This window comes from Rhinopithecus bieti, unplaced genomic scaffold (genome assembly GCF_001698545.2).
Source record: "Rhinopithecus bieti isolate Rb0 unplaced genomic scaffold, ASM169854v2 scaffold_81659, whole genome shotgun sequence".
Classification (NCBI taxonomy): domain Eukaryota; kingdom Metazoa; phylum Chordata; class Mammalia; order Primates; family Cercopithecidae; genus Rhinopithecus; species Rhinopithecus bieti.
Genome location: NW_016837762.1, coordinates 114,680 through 133,541, shown reverse-complemented (window position 1 = coordinate 133,541; position 18,862 = coordinate 114,680). Strand labels below are relative to the sequence as shown.

The 18,862-nt window shown below is 40.9% G+C and overlaps 1 protein-coding gene across 7 annotated transcripts in view; it reads left to right on the top strand.

Annotated features, from left to right (window-relative positions):
- The window catches only part of FRY (FRY microtubule binding protein), a 275,761-nt gene that overhangs the window by 193,993 nt on the left and 62,906 nt on the right, over positions 1-18,862 (top strand). For all 7 annotated transcript variants that reach the window (XR_001884138.1, XR_001884139.1, XR_001884140.1 and 4 more), the window contains exons 36-44: positions 83-165; positions 4,215-4,365; positions 4,899-5,002; positions 5,752-5,937; positions 8,677-8,875; positions 11,714-11,835; positions 15,090-15,277; positions 16,599-16,693; positions 18,219-18,826. Coding sequence is in view for 4 of the 7 variants with exons in the window: in XM_017865930.1 (XP_017721419.1) it covers positions 83-165; positions 4,215-4,365; positions 4,899-5,002; positions 5,752-5,937; positions 8,677-8,875; positions 11,714-11,835; positions 15,090-15,277; positions 16,599-16,693; positions 18,219-18,826 (1,736 nt within the window). In the remaining 3 variants the exon portion in view is untranslated. The remainder of the gene's footprint in view (positions 1-82; positions 166-4,214; positions 4,366-4,898; positions 5,003-5,751; positions 5,938-8,676; positions 8,876-11,713; positions 11,836-15,089; positions 15,278-16,598; positions 16,694-18,218; positions 18,827-18,862) is intronic.

Here is an 18,862-nt window from a genome sequence, read left to right as displayed (position 1 = left end):
AAAAAAAAAAAAAAAAAAAAAAAAAAAAGAGCATATACGCACACATGTTAATATTTCATTCTCGTTGTGCTTGTATTTGAAGGTTTAGTAATGTCATCAGAGCCCACACTCGCCTCGAGTCAAGATACAGCAATAGCTCTGGAGGATCCTATGATGAGGATAAAAGTGAGTACTAACAGGCTGTGGGCTTTCGGACGGAACACATGTGGTCAGAGGATAGAAAATGAGTGTTCTGATTATTCTTGATCTGATTAATAAAAGGGCCCATAAATATTAAGTAACCATTTAATCCACCTATGCAGGTGAGCATCAGCATCCTCAAAAGTTTAAAAAAAAAAAAAGCCAAACCATGGACAAATCAAAATTTTATAAAAATTCCAACTACCATCCCACTCCTATGTTTTTATATTCTTGATATTTTTTTCTTGGTGATGCATCTGGGGAAAATACATTAAGTCATAGTCCCATTAGAAAACAAACGTTGCCATTCAGTTTTTCCACCTGTCTTGCGAGTGGGCTTAACCTTGAAGCTTTGAAAGTCTGCTCACTCAGGATAGGATCTGTTCTTATGTGGAATTTCTCAACGGCATAGTCTCCATAGCCTAATGAAAACCTTGCTAACCCGGGAGTTAGCTTTGTGACAGGAATTTCTTCCGGTAGTTGGGAAAACCAAAAAGGTCAGTGCATTTACTGATTTTATTTGAACTCTGGACAGCTTCTGTAGATATTGAGCAGATACAGAGTATTAGCTGGTCACAAGTTACAGAAATTCTGAAACCGAAGAACGCTCCCAGTGACATTTTAGATTTGCTAAGGAAATCAGTAAAGTATCTTGTGGGATTTATTCTATTTTGTCAGAAATTGTAAATATACTCATCTTTCATGAGTTAAGTTCATTTCATAAGTTGGTGCTTTGAGTTGTTGTTTTGAATTGTTTTGTTTTTACGGAAATGTGCGATGTCAGGTAAGAGCTAGGTGGTTCCAATGAGGCCACGTTTCAGCTACCCTTGTTCTACTTCTGAATGCACAGACAGGCAGTTCTCCACCATTAAAATACTAACGGAAGGTGTGTCTAAAATCCATATGTAATTATCATGCTCTAGGTTAAGTTTTAGCTATAAAACTTTCACTAGAGCTGTCAATAGGAAGTAGAAAAAAGCTGTTTGTGTTTTCCTTCCTTTGTGTGTTCCCTCAGGGGATTGTACCATCCAAACACTGAACAGCCAAATCTCCGGACCGTAGACCATTACTTCTAGAAGGCACCAGATTTTAGAGATGAGGAAAGTAGTACTTGAGAGTTGGTTCTAGAAAAGTCTGGTTACTGTGGCAATATCTGGTAACCCAAAGTTTGAGGACAGAAAAATTTAAGTTTAGGCCACCTTAATTCCTCTCAGCACATTTTGGCTGATTGGATATATATCTGAAAACATCATTGAAACAAAGAATAACATATCCTTTCCTAACAGAAATCTCACCATTTACTTTTTAATTCTTCAATAGTCTCCCTTTTTGTTGCCCTTTCAAGTTTTGTTGAAAAGTAGCTAGTTACCTAGCAGTGCATTTGGCAACTGACTTATCCTGGATGATTATCTGAGAAGTTAAATTTGCTGCAAGTAAGTTACTTGTAGGTAATTTGCTGAGAGTTAGAACCGAGATGAGTTACTAGTGCACCTGCTTTAAATTTTTTCCAGGCTAAAATTGTTGTGGCCAAACTTCATGGCATAGAATTACAGGGTTCTGGTTGCTCACTTGTCAGTGTATTAGAAAAAGCCAGTAGTCACTCTTCCTGAGGGAAGTCCTGACCTTTTCCACTGAAACCCTCTTAACCACATCCTGTGAGAAGTGGGGTGTTCTTGGTTCTGGTTTTCTGGTACCTGTCCTCATTCAGAGCCTCAGTTGTCACAACAGGAAGACACCCCTCCACCAGCTCTGTCAATGTTAAGGCCAGCATTCTACACTGGGCCAGCAGCATCAGATCAATGACTTCATACTACCTTGCAGAAGTGAAGCAAAGAAAAATTATATTGTTATAAAATTGCCTAAAGACGATGTAGTATATTCTTCCTCTTAATACATAAACTGATCCCAAGAATAAACCAGCATCTCTGCAGCCAAATACCTGGGTTAAATCCTGTGCCCACCTGTATTGCTCGTCTTAAATGCTGCTGGCCTGCTTTGGGAGCATGATAAGAAATAAACGTGAAACATGTTGCTGTACTTATTTTATTTTTATTATTGTTTTTGAGACAGAGTCTCACCCGTAGCCCAGGTTATAGTGCGACATCACGATCTTGGCTCACTGCAGCCTCTGCCTCCAGGGTGCAAGTGATTCTGCTGTGTCAGCCACCTGAGTAGCTGGGACTACAGGTGTGCGCCACCACACCCGGCTAATTTTTAAATTTTTAGTAGAGAGGGGGGTTTCACCATGTTGGCCACGCTGGTCTTGAACTCCTGACCTCAAGTGATCCACCTGCCTGGGCCTTCCAAAATGCTGGGATTACAGACATGAGACACTGCACCCGGCCTGTACTTACTTTAAAGATAATATTGTGAAGTTCATTCATTCAACAAATATTTATTAATCCTTTACCATGTGCCAGGCACCATTGTAGGTAGTAGGGAAAAAGCAATGAACAGAACAGAAGAAGTTCCCACTCTCCTGGAGCCTACACTAGAGTTGGGGAGGGAGATGGTGCTGGTGAATTGGTGATCCATGGGTGGAGGGGGAGGGACTAAAGCAGGGCAAGCAGGGTAGAAACGGATTGGGGTTGGGGGTCAATTTAAATAGAGCGGTCAAGGAAAGCTGCTGTAGTAAGGTGATATTGGGGCAGAGACATGAATGAAGCAAAGAAGTGAGCCATGCAGCTGTCTGCAGATGAGCATCCCAGCCATAGGAAGCAGCAGATATAAGGGCTCTGAGGCTGTATGGGGCCCAGCCTGATCACAGAACAGCAAGGAAGCTAGGATGAATGGAGTGGGGTGAGCAAGGGTGCGCTGGTAGGAGATAAGCCAGGAGAGGAACATGGAGGGGGAAGACCTGGTAAGGCCTTAAAGGCCATGGATATGGATTTGTGGGGAGCCACTGGAGTGTGTTGAGCAGAGAAAGAGACACTACTGAACTTGTTTTAAAAGAATTGGTCTGTCTGCTCTGTGGAACATAGACCTCAAGTGATCTACCCACCTCGGCCTCCCAAAGTGCTGGGATTACAGGGGTGAGCTACCGCGACTAGCCAAAATTGTGCTTTATTGAGATGAGGAAGACTGGAGGAAGAGTAAGTTTTCATAGAGATGGGAATTCAACATGATTTAATGTTTTTCTTTTTGTATATCTGTATTCTGCTTTGCTTTATAATGAATAACTATAAATTAGTTACCAAGTAATAACTATTCAAGTAGTTACCCAAACAAGTAATTCTAACCCATTTAATCATGTAATTCATACTCACCAAATGAAATTATTAGAAAGTTGTTTCTGGCCAGGCACTCACACCTGTAATTCCAAAATTTTGGGAGGCCAAGGTGGGAAGATCACTTGAGTCCAGGAGTTTGAGACCAGTGTGAGCAACATGTTGAGACCCCATCTATTTAAAAAAATAATAAATTTTTAATTAGCCGGGTGTGGTGGCACATGCCTGTAGTCCTAGCTACTTGGAAGGCTAAGACAGAAGGATCTCTTGAGCCTTAGAATTTGAAACTGCAGTGAGGTTTTTTTTTGTTTTTGTTTTTCAAACAGAATCTCACTCTGTCGCCTAGACTGAGTGCAGTGGCACGATCTCGGCTCACTGCAGCCTCCACCTCCCAGGTTCAAGCGATTCTTCTGCCTCATCCTCCCAATTAACTGGGCTTACAGGCACGTGCCATCATGCCGGGCTATTTTGTGTGTGTGTGTGTATTTTCAGTAGAGATGGGTTTTTGCCATGTTGGCCAAGCTGGTTTCAAACTCCAGACTCAGGTGATCCATCCACCTCAGCCTCCCAATGTGCTGGGATTACAGGCATGAGCCACTGTAACCAGCCCTGCAGTGAGTTTTGATTGATCCAATGCACTCCAGCCTAGGTGCCAGCGAGACCCAGTCCCTAAAAAAAATTTTAAAATGAAAAATAAGGTTATTTTTACAAGCATACATTTATAAAATTTATTCTGAAAACATCAAGTACAGAAAACAGGTCTCCTCTCCCTGAAAATAAAGTACAGTTGTCTTTCTCACCCTACAGATGATCCAATTTCTCCCTACACGGGCTGGTTGCTGACTATTACAGAGACCAAGCAGCCGCAGCCCTTACCGATGCCTTGTACAGGAGGATGCTGGGCCCCGCTGGTTGACTATCTCCCGGAGACCATCACTCCCCGGGGGCCACTCCATAGGTGAGCAGCATGTGTGGGGAGAAGGAAACCTTAGGTTTGACTGGACTTTTCTACCTATGACAAGAGAAAAACCTAGTTCAGCTCCCACCACATTAAATGATCTTATCAATCAGTGGGATCCTGCCTGATTTGACTGCCAGCTTCCAGCATATTAGCAGAGTTTGGTCAAATATTAATCAAGATTCAAAGCTGCCTCTGACCTTTGAATTTCTCCTTGATGTAATCTGGATGTGGACATGCGTTCTGTGATGCTTTTTAGACTGTAAGCAACTTGATGAGAGGGACCTTGTCTTTGATTTCTCTTCATCTCTTAGCTCTTATTACCTAGTGACTAGTGTGATTAGCTCAACCAGTGTTTCTTCTTGTTGTGGAGCTGTATGCTGTGTTACAAGTTAAACTCTATTTCCCTGGAATAAGAGCCTTATATAATGTTTTAAAAACACTTAAGAGTTATATTGAACTGTAACTTAATGATCTACTAGTATTTCCATCCCCTTCAGAAGTTGCATTAATTTCATTATTTTATTGATTAGGTGCAATATTGCTGTAATTTTTATGACTGAGATGGTGGTGGATCACAGTGTACGAGAAGATTGGGCGCTTCATCTACCATTATTACTTCATGCTGTCTTCTTAGGTAAGACTGGATCTAAAAGGCATTCTAGCCAATCAGGTTAAAAAATATAGAGAAGTAATCCATAGAGATTTCCTTTCACATTGACATCCTGTTTGACTCATTTCGAGAATATTTGATCTCCACCATTTTTCATTGCCCTTTTGTGACATCTGCTCTGAAATGTCAGCTACTTGGTCACTGTTTGAAACTGCTCTATTTCTACCGTGTAAATATAGTGGTATCTCACTAGTGCCACATCTACAAAGATATCCAAAATAAGTTGGGCCTTTTTGAGAGTCTTTGGCTGAAGTGGTAAATTTTAAGCTATGAGGCATAGTCAGCGTATAAAAAGGATATAGGACAGAGTGGGCCAAGCCCTGAGCTTTGTAAAGCAAAAATGGGAAGAGGAACCAGCCAGGGAAACTCAGAAATTCAGTTAGAAAGAGACTAATAAAATTAGAATCTTTCAGTAACAGGGATATCCAAGGAAGAGAACATCTCAAGAAGAAGGAATGCTAACCACATCAGATGCTACAGAGAGGTCAAGAAAAGTTCATCTATCAGCATTTTATGAGAACATTTTACTTAAGAAATAAAGCATTTTATTCTTCCTAAGCCCAACTTCTGTATGTTGGTAACACAAACAATAACAAAGAAAACTAAACATTCTTTTAACATGTTCCTCCTGAGTATCCTGGAATCTTTACTATCCCTGGAATCTAAACGAGCTTAACGTTTGTTTATACTGAGATTCTACTGTTTTGTTCCAGGTTTAGACCACTACCGGCCTGAAGTCTTTGAACACAGCAAAAAACTGCTTCTTCACCTCTTGATTGCCCTCTCTTGCAACAGCAATTTCCATTCCATTGCTTCTGTGCTCCTGCAGACCCGAGAGATGGGTGAAGCTAAGACTCTAACTGTGCAGCCAGCTTACCAACCTGAATATCTCTATACAGGTAACAGAGAACGACTGGTAGAGAGCCTAAGACAGTTACAAATGCAGAGATAACTAACTGCAGGTGCCAGTAGAGTCCAAGTTAACTTCTCTCATGCTATGATCTCCAACTTTCCACGTGGTAAATCAACAGTACAATAAATACACACTATTTCACTTGATGTGAACTTACCTCTCAAAAGCTTTATTATGGAATATTTAAAATATATTTTTCCTGGTTATATCTATGATTGCTGCCCCCATTGAATATGTTCCTCCTGATGCATTGGAAGTGTAAGTGCCCATTGGCCAGGAGCAGCAGCGTAGAACACCGAAGGGTAAGAACGCACAAAACAGTGACCATTGCTGCTGCCTGAGAGCAGGTCACAGCCAGGGTGCCGGATATATCACTTGTGTGTCTTCTAGTGCCCATAAAGGAATTTTCACTTTATTGAATGACTGACCTTTTCCTTGAAGACACTCTTAGTGGGAGCCTGTTAAAAACCATTGCTGTTTTGAAACCAAAAAAAATTCTCCTTAGAAATAGGAAGATAGCATTAGCTGAGTCAAAGAAATTACTCTGCCATGTCAAGCCATTCATGAAAACTTTATCCCAACAGGTAATAGTGGTTTTCATTTAGAACCAGAACATTTAAAATATCTTAAAATGATGATGAAGATTACCAACTGAGTTCAGGGACTAATTTTTTTTTTTTTTTTGAGACGGAGTCTTCACTCTGTCCCCAGGCTGGAGTGCGGTGGCATGATCTCAGCTCACTGCAAGCTCCGCCTCCCAGGTTCATGCCATTCTCCTGCCTCAGCCTCCTCAGTAGCTGGGACTACAGGCACCCGCCACCACACCCGGCTAACTTTTTCTATTTTTGGTAGAGACAGGGTTTCACCGTGTTAGCCAGGAGGATCTCGATCTCCTGACCTTGTAATCCGCCCGCCTTGGCCTCCCAAAGTGCTGGGATTACAAGCGTGAGCCACCACGCCTGGCTAATTTTTTTTTAACCTATTTATTTTACACATTGCATTGGCACTAGCTATGGTGCGACATTTCACATGTCACTGTGTGCTTTCTACATTACTGTGAAAAGGGTGTACCTTTTATTTATCACTTGTGCCCACCACTGTATTGGCTTCTAATAGATGTTAACATAGTTCTTTGGGAAACAAACATGAAATCATCATTATCTACACTTAATTGAAAATAACCTATCAATAGCCTCTTAGAAACACAAAACTCCCTTTGCTGTAGATGCTTAATTAAAATGAAGAGTTCTAGCTGCTCTAAGTCCTGAGGATAAGAATATAATTTTTTCAAATGTTAGGCAGAGAAAATTGTGGTATCTGATAAGTTGTGTATCTCTGTGTACATCAGTTTTGCATTTATTATACCATCGATGTGGTATAAAATGATTTAAAGTGAAGATTTACCAAAAACGCATACAATATTCATAGGCAAGACAAACAGTAGATAGCTAAAGTGACTGGTTCTACAGGACACAGGGAATAGGTGTACAAAGAATATGGGAAATGTCCTTTTTTTAATAAACATTTATTAAGCACCTAGTTTCAACTATAATTGCTTTCAAATACACACTAAAAATGTGTGTAACAGAAATTATTGTCTTGACTTTGTTATAATAGGACACTGAGATACAGAGAATTACATAAATTCCCTGAGGCTACGCTATAAGTGACAGAAATGTTGTTCAAACCCAGGACTCCTCATCTCTAATTCAGTATATCTAGCAGACACACACCAGCACTACATACTTTTTATGATTATTAAATAGGGGAAAAGGGATAGTTGCATATATACATTTTCAAACCCACAGCCTATCCAGAGTTGTAGAATGTCAACCAAGTATGTAGCGAAGAAACAGTGTTTGCTTATGCCATATTTCTTTGAATACCATAATATATATTCTATTAAAATATATCATTATATATACAATACTAAAGCTTCTGGGCACATTTACTCAAAAACATTATGTATAAGTAACCAGCCATCAAGTGACTGGTATCCTCAAACAGGGTATCATTTCACATGTTTTTTTTTCCCCCCCAATATGGAGTCTCGATCTGTCGCCCAGGCTGGAGTGCAGTGGCATGATCCCAGCTCACTGCAAGCTCCACCCCCCCGGGTTCATGCCATTCTCCTGCCTCAGCCTCCCAAGCAGCTGGGACCATAGGTGCCCGACACCACGCCAGGCTAATTTTTGTATTTTTAGTAGAGACAGGGTTTCACCAGGTTAGCCAGGATCGTCTCGATCTCCTGACCTCATGATCCACCCGCCTCAGCCTCCCACAGTGCTGGGATTACAGGTGTGAGCCACCGTGCCCAGCCCATTTCACATGTTTAAGTAGACTAATACCCGGGAATAATTTATTAAGAGCAGTCAGTAGATGATCTGTTATAGTTGAACTGGTCATTTGCCTGGTCCATACATGCATACAAACACACACACATAACCTTTCTTTTATAGAAAGTATCAACCAAAACAGCAGAGTAGAAAGCAGCAGATCACGTCCTAGTCCCAAAGACACACTCATTTACACAGCAGTGCAACTAATTTCCTAAACAAAGAAAAACTGTCAGTCTCATTTAATCATAGCCACAGCCAAAAGCAACCATTTTCTCCCCAGAATTTAAATAACTCCACACTTCTCTGCCCTCCTCTGTGGACCTCATTAAGCATGCTGACAAGCACACTGCCTAGTACATCCCTCCTTGACCTTCTTCTCCCACCAGGTGGCTTTGACTTCCTGAGAGAGGACCAGTCATCCCCAGTGCCCGACTCAGGGCTTAGCTCCAGCTCCACCTCCTCCAGCATCAGTCTGGGAGGCAGCAGTGGAAACCTCCCACAGATGACCCAGGAGGTAGAAGACGTGGACACGGCTGCTGAAACAGATGAGAAGGCAAACAAGCTCATTGAGTTTCTGACGACCAGGTAATAAGGGGTTAGGAGTCTGCGGCTGTTTGCAGGTTGGTCTTTTGGAAAATTGCCAACGCTTTAAACCACACAGATGGAAAAGTGATCCTGGGATTCTAACAAAAGTCCTGTTTCTCTTCTCAATTGCAACTGCTGGAGTCTGTGTGAACAGACACAGAGATACAAAGAATACGATTTGTGAAAGGCAGACGTTGGTGGAAGTTTCTAGGATCCCACTGATGTGACAGTTGATGGGCAAGGGGATTTTGTGGATAATGGTGATGCAGCAGATGGAGGCAGGAGATGGTAGTGCCCCATAGTGAGCATGCCTTTAGTCATCTATCAGAGCTGCCAGGGGTTAGTAGTTCTGAGACTTGGCAAAGAACATCACTCTGGAAACCGAGGATATTAGCCGTGGTCAACCCAGAAGCAGCTGCCAAGGGGACCATTGTCTATTCATCCGGTCCAAAGAGTCATTTGTAAAAGGCAGTCAGAAACCAGAAACAATAGGAAGCATAATAGGAAAGGAGTCAAACTAATAAATCAAAACCAAGAAAAACTGCAAGTGGTCCTGGTCAGGTCTTCTGGTTCTTCTCATTAACCATTTAGCTTGTAAGGCTCCAGGATTTCTAACACCCTAAGGTCTGGTAGTTGTGTAAAGCATGCTTACCTGTGACTGGGTGGCGTGCTTCCCTTTCTCAGCGAGTTAAGTCCCGGAAATCTAGTCTGTGTATATGTTATCTAATATCTCATGTGATCTTGCTTTCTTCAACTAATGCATCAATTAATGCAAACAATAAAAAAGAGTATTTTCTTTCCACAATTCATGATTCAGATTGTTTTGTGCAGCTCTCAACTTAATGTGGGATTTAATGTGCAGGAAGCTTAGGACAGGAGCTGATGGTGCCTACATGACAGTATGCCTGAACATACAGGGTACTGCAGAGACCCGAATGATTTGTGCAAAGGAAAAGTATTGTCACCACTCACCAACTGTCAGTACCACGTGTTTGGAATAACTCTTCTCTGAAATTCTCCTATCTGGCTCCATTCCATTCTTACTGTTGAAAACCAAGTAGACGACAGAGGCCATGTCTTCAGTTTGATTGTATGGTATTTGCAACTTGATGGGATCCTGATAAAAGCCTTACCTATGCAAATGCTAAAATGTGGAAATTGAGTCCATGTCTAAAACTTTATTTCACTTAACATTTGATATCATTTTACTTAAACAAACATGTAGCACTTATGATATGCCAAGCACTGTTCTGGTGAATTGGGAGGTTTTAATTTTGTAAATGAAGTTAATTTAAAACATTTCAGAATGACTCCATACGTTAGATGTGCTTTGAGTATGCTGATAAGGTTTTCAAGACTGAAATATACTTCCAAAATAATTCATAAAATTGTTTAAAATATTTTTTAACTTACATTTTAAGTTCAAGGGTCCATGTGCAGGGTGTGCAGGTTTGCTACATAGGTAAACGTGTGTCAAGGGGGTTTGTTGTACAGGCTATTTCATCAGCCAGGTATTAAGCCCAGTATCCATTAGTTGTTTTTCCCCGTCCTCTCTCTCCTACCCTCCGCCCTCCGGTAGGCCCCAGTGTGTGTTATTCCCCCAGTGTGTCCGTGTGTTCTCATCATTCAACTCCCACTTACAAGTGACATCTTGTGGTATTTGGTTTTCTGTTCCTGTGTTAGTTTGCTAAGGATGATAGCCTCCAGCTCCATCCATGACCCTGCAAAGGATACAATCTTATACCTTTTTATGGTGGCACAGTATTCCGTGGTGTATATGTACCACATTTTCTTTATCCAATCTATCATTGATGGGCATTTGGGTTGATTCCATGTCTTTGCTATTGGGAATAGTGCTACCATGAACATATGCACGCATGTGTCTTTATAATAGAACAATGTATATTCCTTTGGGTGTATACCCAGTAATGGAATTGCTGGGTCAAATGGTATTTCTGTCTCTGGGTCTTTGAAGAATCACCACAATGTCTTCCACAGTGGTTGAACTAATTTATACTCACACCAACAGTGTAAAAGCCTTCCTTTTTCTCCACAACTTTGCCAACCTCTATTATTTTTTGACTTTTTAATAATTGCCATTCTGACTGGTGTGAAATGGTNCATGACCCTGCAAAGGATACAATCTTATACCTTTTTATGGTGGCACAGTATTCCGTGGTGTATATGTACCACATTTTCTTTATCCAATCTATCATTGATGGGCATTTGGGTTGATTCCATGTCTTTGCTATTGGGAATAGTGCTACCATGAACATATGCACGCATGTGTCTTTATAATAGAACAATGTATATTCCTTTGGGTGTATACCCAGTAATGGAATTGCTGGGTCAAATGGTATTTCTGTCTCTGGGTCTTTGAAGAATCACCACAATGTCTTCCACAGTGGTTGAACTAATTTATACTCACACCAACAGTGTAAAAGCCTTCCTTTTTCTCCACAACTTTGCCAACCTCTATTATTTTTTGACTTTTTAATAATTGCCATTCTGACTGGTGTGAAATGGTATCTCACTGTGGTTTTGATTTGCATTTCTCTAATGATCAGTGATGTTGAGCTTTTTTTATATGATTGTTGGCTGCATGTATGTCTTCTTTTGAGAAGTATCTGTTCATGTCCTTTGCCCACTTTTTAACAGGGTTTTTTGTTTTTTTCTTGTAAATTTAAGTTCCTTATAGATGCTGGGATTAGACCTTTGTCAGATGCATAGGTTGCAAAAAATTTAAATATGTTATACGCTTGGAGTCAGGACTGTATGTACAGTTTTAAAATGCAAAATGACAGTTATATTTTTGACATTTTGTGTGTTTTGTTTAAGGGCATTTGGTCCACTTTGGTGCCATGAAGACATCACACCTAAAAATCAAAATTCAAAGAGTGCTGAACAGCTCACTAATTTTCTACGTCACGTTGTGTCTGTATTTAAAGATTCCAAATCAGGTACTTCATCTTATTTGCACAGATCCCTCTTTCAGCGTTGTTCTGTAATGGACACTGTCTCTCTATGATGATTACAGCGCCTTAGAACAGTCCTGCACTCCACATCCATAGCACGAGCATCTTCACAGGGGAGTTCCGAAGCTTGTTCGGATGCTTCCTAACTGCGTGGTGTTTAATGCCATGTATATTTGCATTATGCTGTATCAACCAATTTTTCTAACATACTTGTTCTACTTCTTTTATTTACCTTACTAGAATTAAACTGTGTCTATAACATTTTCTTTAAAGAAGGCTATGAGGAATAAATCTCATTAATTGACTCTCATCAGTCTGAATGATGAAAAATAGTCTGGTTAAATGGCTGCTTGAATAGTCAAACTGTTTATTTTTTTTAAAAAATTGTGATAAAATGTTTTTGGCTTTGAAAGTGTTTGCTAACAATTCCTGTGCAGATGACTATTCAGTATTCTAAATACAGTGTAAATCCTATTTAAATTGTCATAGCATCATGATGCTTAACTGTTTGCCTTCTGCTGAATTCCTTCAGATCCAAGTTGGCCTGGGCTGATTTGTATGTGAAACTTAAATCTGGTTCCTCAACATGTTGTAAAACCACCTCTACCTTTTTTTCCTCACACCAGACTGGAGATACTAAATCCAGCTACCTGGCTTTTCCAGCTGCTCTGATAATTAGCACATTTCCCAGTTTTAAACATTTTGGATCAGCCACATATCTTTTCATTATCAGAGGACACTTACTAAAAAACAAAAGATACTGACAGACTGAAATGGGAGAGTCATTCCAGGAATAGACTTCCATTTCTAGTTTTCAGTTTCCCCTTTGGAATTTGTTTAAAATATTAAGACCTCAAAAACCAATTAATCATTGAACACAGCCCAAAGGAAGAAATTTACTATTTGTATGTAAACCATTAATTAATCTAAAATCTTTGATTGAATGAAAATAATAAAATGAGAAAATATATAAATGCCTTATACTGAATTCTTGGAGGGTACTTCAGGCTGCATAAAGTCTAAGTCTTTTTGCATCTCAATCAATTTTTACTGATTCTGATTTCCTTGTACATTCCCACTTTTGACCTGTTTTCTCTATACGTGCACAATGTGTTCCTGGAAACACTTGTGTTAGTCAGGGCAGCATAGCTGCTGTAACAAACAGCCCCTAGAGCTCAGAGGCTTAACACAACAGAAAGTTATTCCTGGGTTCTGTAAGAGTTCAGTGCAGGTGTTTGGCAGGTGCCCTTCCAGTAGGTGCTTCAGGGACCCTCCAGCCTGAGGCTGTTCCACCCTCTAGGCTGAGGCTTCTGCTGGGCCCTCTGCATCCAGCCAGCAGGTGGAAGAAGAGAGAGTGAGAAGAGGATTCCTCAGGATGAGTTGATGCCCAAGTCTTAAATGGGGTGTCCAGTGGGTTTTTTTCCACATTCCGTGGGCCAGAACTCGGGTACCTGGGCACACCTAACTGCAAGGAAGACTGGGAAGTGTAGATTCACTCTGTGGCTGGAAAGAAAAAGAAACCTTTTCCTTTTCTCAAAGGATACTGTTGTGGTGAAGGTGGAGTCTGAAGTCCTACTAGTACAGTTCTAGCCGTCAGGTTCGTTGTGATTTAAATAAGCATGTGCCCATTTGAGTCACATTTGTCATTTGCCAGGGTACCTAACCTCCACACATAAAATAGGCTAAGTAAACAAACCTTTACTTTGATAAACAAATAAAGGTATAAAAAGCTTTTTTGAAGCATCATTCATAAGATACGAACTGCCTACATGGGTTTAATCCTATGTTTACTACCCTGAATGTGTCCGAAGTCAATTTTCCAGGGCCCTCTGTTTTCTCTGCAGGTACATTTTCTTGTATAATCTATTTGTCCCTAGGGTCAAGTAACCAAGCTGCCGCTAAGAACAATGACATTGAATTATCCCTTCTGGCCCACTTTCATGTAGCAGCCAAATGTGCTGCAGATCCTGTGTGTCATAGAGACAGCCTAGGCCTCTGTTTTCTTTCAGTCCTTCTACCCTTGTAGTCTGCTTTTCTCCCTGCAGAGAGGCACGACAAGTATATAATCTAATGACCTGGAATTCAGTCATGAGCTTTATCTTACATTTTCATTCCCATCTGATCAAATGATTTTCTGATTACTGAGATTACCTTTGTACAATTGGAAAAACAAATATTCAGGTGAAAGTTTAAATTATGGCTGCCTTCTTCACAGTATCTACACTTCAATATCTGCATATCAATAAAGCAAAGACTTTGGCACAGACCTTAGTTGTGTTTTGAGTTGAATAGATCCACTAACAGCTTTCCTCTGTTCTGAAATTTCCTCTACTCTAACAAACTTACAAAAAAAGGAGTATTCTATGCAAAAAAGTAGTACAGAAGAATAATATATGAAAATAGCAGAATAATAAATAATAATACATTTGTGAACCTATGTTATGTTTCAGACATTGTACTAGGCACTTTGTAAGTTGTTTAATTTTCACAACAACTGTATGAGACAAGTTAAAGATAAGGAAACAGGTTCATGGAGAACAAATTCCTTTCCCAGAGTTAGAAAGCCCCTAATTCATTACCAGGACCATCTTGTTCCAAAGCCTTTTTCTACTACACTATACCTCCCTAAGATTTTTTCAGAATTTGTTTTTATTTTAAAATGAGGTGGGTGCAGTGGCACACACCTGTAATCCCAGCGACTCAGTAGGCTGAGGCAGGAGGATTCCTTGAGCCCAGGAGTTTAAGACCAACCTGGGCAACAAACAAAGACCCTGTTTTATTTTAAAAAAAAAAAAAAAAAAAAAAAAAGCTTGACGTGATGGCTTGTGCCTGTAATCCGAGCACTTTAGGAAGGCAAAGCAGGCAGATCACTTGAGCCCAAGAGTTCAAGACCAGCCTTGGCAACATAGTGAGACCCCGTCACTACAAAAAATACAGAAAACTATCCTGGCATGGTGGCACATGCCTATAGTCCCAGCTACTTGGAAGGCTGAGGTGGGAGGATCACTTGAGCCCAGGAAGTAGAGGCTGCATTGAGCCGTGATCATGGCACTGCACTCCAGCCTAGGCAACAGAGTGAGACACTGTCTCAAAAGAAGAAAAAAAATGGTTGACTTATAAATAAGTACCACTACAAGGTAGTCCTGTGCTGTTAGCCTGTTTTAAACTTACAGGTAACTTTGATTCCTCAGAGCATGTGGAGTAGAGACCAACCCATTCTGTGACTCTTGTTGCCCTAGGCTTCCATCTGGAGCACCAGTTGAGTGAAGTTGCATTGCAGACAGCCCTCGCAAGCTCTTCAAGGCACTATGCTGGTCGGTCCTTCCAGATATTCCGGGCCCTCAAGCAACCTCTGTCAGCACATGCCTTATCTGACCTTCTCTCAAGATTGGTGGAGGTGATCGGAGAACATGGAGATGAGATTCAGGTATGGAAGGGAAGACCACTGAGCTCATGAAGGATGAGCTCTCTTGTCTCGAGGAGATGTAAACTTTTTTTGATCCTTTCTTCTCTCAACAATTATTCCAGCCATCTGGACATGTACAATGTATTTTAGAGGTTGACTTTTATGTTTACAAAAATTATTCCAAGGAGCCTTGTTCTAGAAATTTAGTGAATATTATCTCTTTTCTATATGCCAACAACTAGAAATCCTCTGGTGGCTTCTTCCTTGTTTTTGTGGTTGGTTTTATTTGGCAGGCAGCCAGGAGATTATTTTGTATAGTTTGGGGTTTCTGGCTGCCAACCTAAGATGCAGTTATACAGTGTCCCTGCCCAGAACAGGGACCTCCACTGTGTCTGTGCAAAGCACTACCTCTCTCTGTATGGTTAGTCTCCAGTAGACTGAGAAGAGCTGAAGAAGGAATGGAGAGTGACTGCCACAAGGAGGCCCTCGAGGTAGAGCCCAGAGATTGGGAAGTGCTGAACAGGTTGAGAGCCGCTGGCATTACAAGCTCTGTGGCTCTGGCCAAGTCCTTCTTTCCCTTCAGAAATATTCCTGGCTGGGTGGTGGCTCATGCCTATAATTCCAGCACTTTGGGAGGCCAAGGCGGGCAGATCCCTTGAGGCCAGGAGTTCAAGATCAGGCTGGCCAACAGGGTGAAACCCCATCTCCACTAAAAACACAAAAATTAGCTCGGCGTGAGGGCACACACCTATAATCCGAGCTACTCAGGAGGCTGAGGCAGGAGAATCACTTGAACCCAGGAGGCAGGGGTTGCAGTGAGCCAAGTGGTGCCATGGCACTCTAGCCTGGGCAATGGAAGTAAGACTGCATCTCAAAAAAAAAAAGGGAAAAAAAGAAATGTTCGTGCATCTGAGGAAGCCTGCACACCTACAGATACTACCTGCTTCCTTCTTTCGGCCATCGGAGGTGCTATTTAAAACACCACAGAGGCAGCTCTTCCTGTACCTCTCCTCTTGATCTGTGGCTTTCAAACTTTGCCGCACTGCATTTCAAATGCCCCACCTCCCCTCAGCAGAGGGCCATGCTTGCCCCCCTCGGTGCTGGATTTCAAATGGAAGTGATCTGTTGAGGCTCTTAGACATAGGGAAATAAGTTTTTATGATTATCTGCTAACTCCTAAGCCATCTGAATTTCCTAAGTGGCCCTTAAAGCTTATTTTAGACTTTATAAATTAAAGCAGCAATAACATTATTGGAATAAAGTATACATTAATTAAATTTCTCTTCAGGAAGTTAACAATGGTTACAAGCAATACAAAATGCTATCTTTGCATGTTTGGCAGGGTTATGTAATGGAAGCGCTCCTTACCTTGGAGGCGGCTGTGGATAACTTGTCTGACTGCTTGAAGAACAGTGACCTCCTAACTGTATTGTCCCGGTGAGGATCAGCTTAATGATATTTTAACATCAAGTATACTGTACTGGAGTATTTGGGAGATGCTGGACTTTAGCCAAAGTACAAAGAAAAAAATTTAGTTTTTGAAGTATATTTATGACCTGAAAAAGTATGTGTAATACTTTCTTAAGTTAAAAAAGAGGTCATCACACACACACACACACACACACACACACACACATACACACATACATGCATTATATAAGTATTTTAAAACATCAGGAAGATAGATACCAAGTGTTATCTCTAAATGATAAAATATTAATAATTTTCCATTTATTTTTTGTCTGAGTATTTTTCCAAATTTATGTAATAATTATCCTATTTATTACATTGGTAAAGAAAAGCAAAAGCTAAACATTATTTTAAATAAATATATACAAAGCTTTTGAACAGTTGTCATAAAAACAGTTGGAATAAATGTTGACTTCACTCGAAGAAATTCCTACCTTAATATCTTCTTTTGTGCTCCTGCCAATGTTTAATAACTCATTTCAGGCCAGGCGCAGTGGCTCAAGCCTGTAATCCCAGCACTTTGGGAGGCCGAGATGGGCGGATCACGAGGTCAGGAGATTGAGACCATCCTGGCTAACACGGTGAAACCCCGTCTCTACTAAAAAAATACAAAAAAACTAGCCTGGCGAGGTGGCAGGCGCCTGTAGTCTCAGCTACGCGGGAGGCTGAGGCAGGAGAATGGCGTGAACCCGGGAGGCGGAGCTTGCAGTGAGCTGAGATCCGGCCACTGCACTCCAACCTGGGCCACAGAGCAAGACTCCGTCTCAAAAAAATAAATAAATAAATAACTCATTTCAAATTATTTACGACTCTATATTCTGTGTGTGTAATTGAGCTCATCTTGCTTGAAATTGAGTCGGTAATGTTATCTTGTATCCCATTGGGCCTTGTTTCATTTTTAAGTTGAGCATTTTTTATGGATAATTTTAGTATAGTTACAAACATCACACATATTTATATATATGAACATAAAGATTTATCTAAATCAGTAAAAATATAGCAAGAATGTTGACAAAGAGTTTTACCTTTTCAGCATAGACTTAGAAATCATTTTTTCATAAATTTTGGTAAGTACCAAAAAATTTCCTTTGACATGAACATTACCAGCTTCTTTCTGGATAGCATAATTTCCATTTCTGTTCTCCTTATCAGTTAGTTAACAGAATATTGAAGCTTATACCTATCAGGTGCATTTTATAATTACTCTTACCCAAATTCGAGCAAAAAGAAATGAAATATCAGTAAACTTTAAGGCCAATTATTGATTTCTTTACATTTTCAATAAGTAGCAGTCAGTATTGGGCTTTTTGTTTTGTTGACAAGGGTTTCTCTTGTTTTTTAAAGGTTTAAGGATAAGGAAAAGTAAATGAATAGAAAGTGGCATTTCTAAATAATTATTTCACTCCTGCAGTGTTTCTCAGTGGACTTGAAACAACTGGCTTTTCATGACACATGTTGGCATCCTATTAAACTTATTTATTTTTATACCCAGTTCTTCCTCACCAGATTTAAGCTCCAGCAGTAAACTAACAGCAAGCAGAAAGAGCACGGGACAACTCAATGTGAACCCTGGAACCACCAGCGGCAACACTGCGACTGCAGAACGGAGCCGGCATCAACGAAGCTTCTCTGTGCCCAAAAAGTTTGGTGTCATTGACCGATCCTCTGACCCACCTCGAAGTGCCACACTAGACAGAATTCAGGCTTGTACCCAACAAGGCCTCTCCTCAAAAACCAGAAGCTCATCCTCCTTGAAGGACAGTCTCACGGACCCATCCCACATAAACCATCCCACCAACCTGCTGGCCACCATCTTCTGGGTCACAGTGGCCTTGATGGAGTCTGATTTTGAGTTTGAATACTTAATGGCCTTAAGGCTGTTGAGCAGACTACTGGCACATATGCCACTCGATAAGACTGAGAACCGAGAAAAGCTTGAGAAACTCCAGGCACAGCTCAAGTGGGCCGACTTCTCCGGGCTGCAGCAGCTGCTGCTGAAAGGATTCACATCCCTCACCACCACAGACCTGACCCTGCAGCTCTTCAGTCTGCTGACACCAGTGTCCAAAATATCCATGGTGGATGCATCCCATGCTATTGGTAAAGCCAGCCTCGTTCACCCTGTCTCAATTCTGA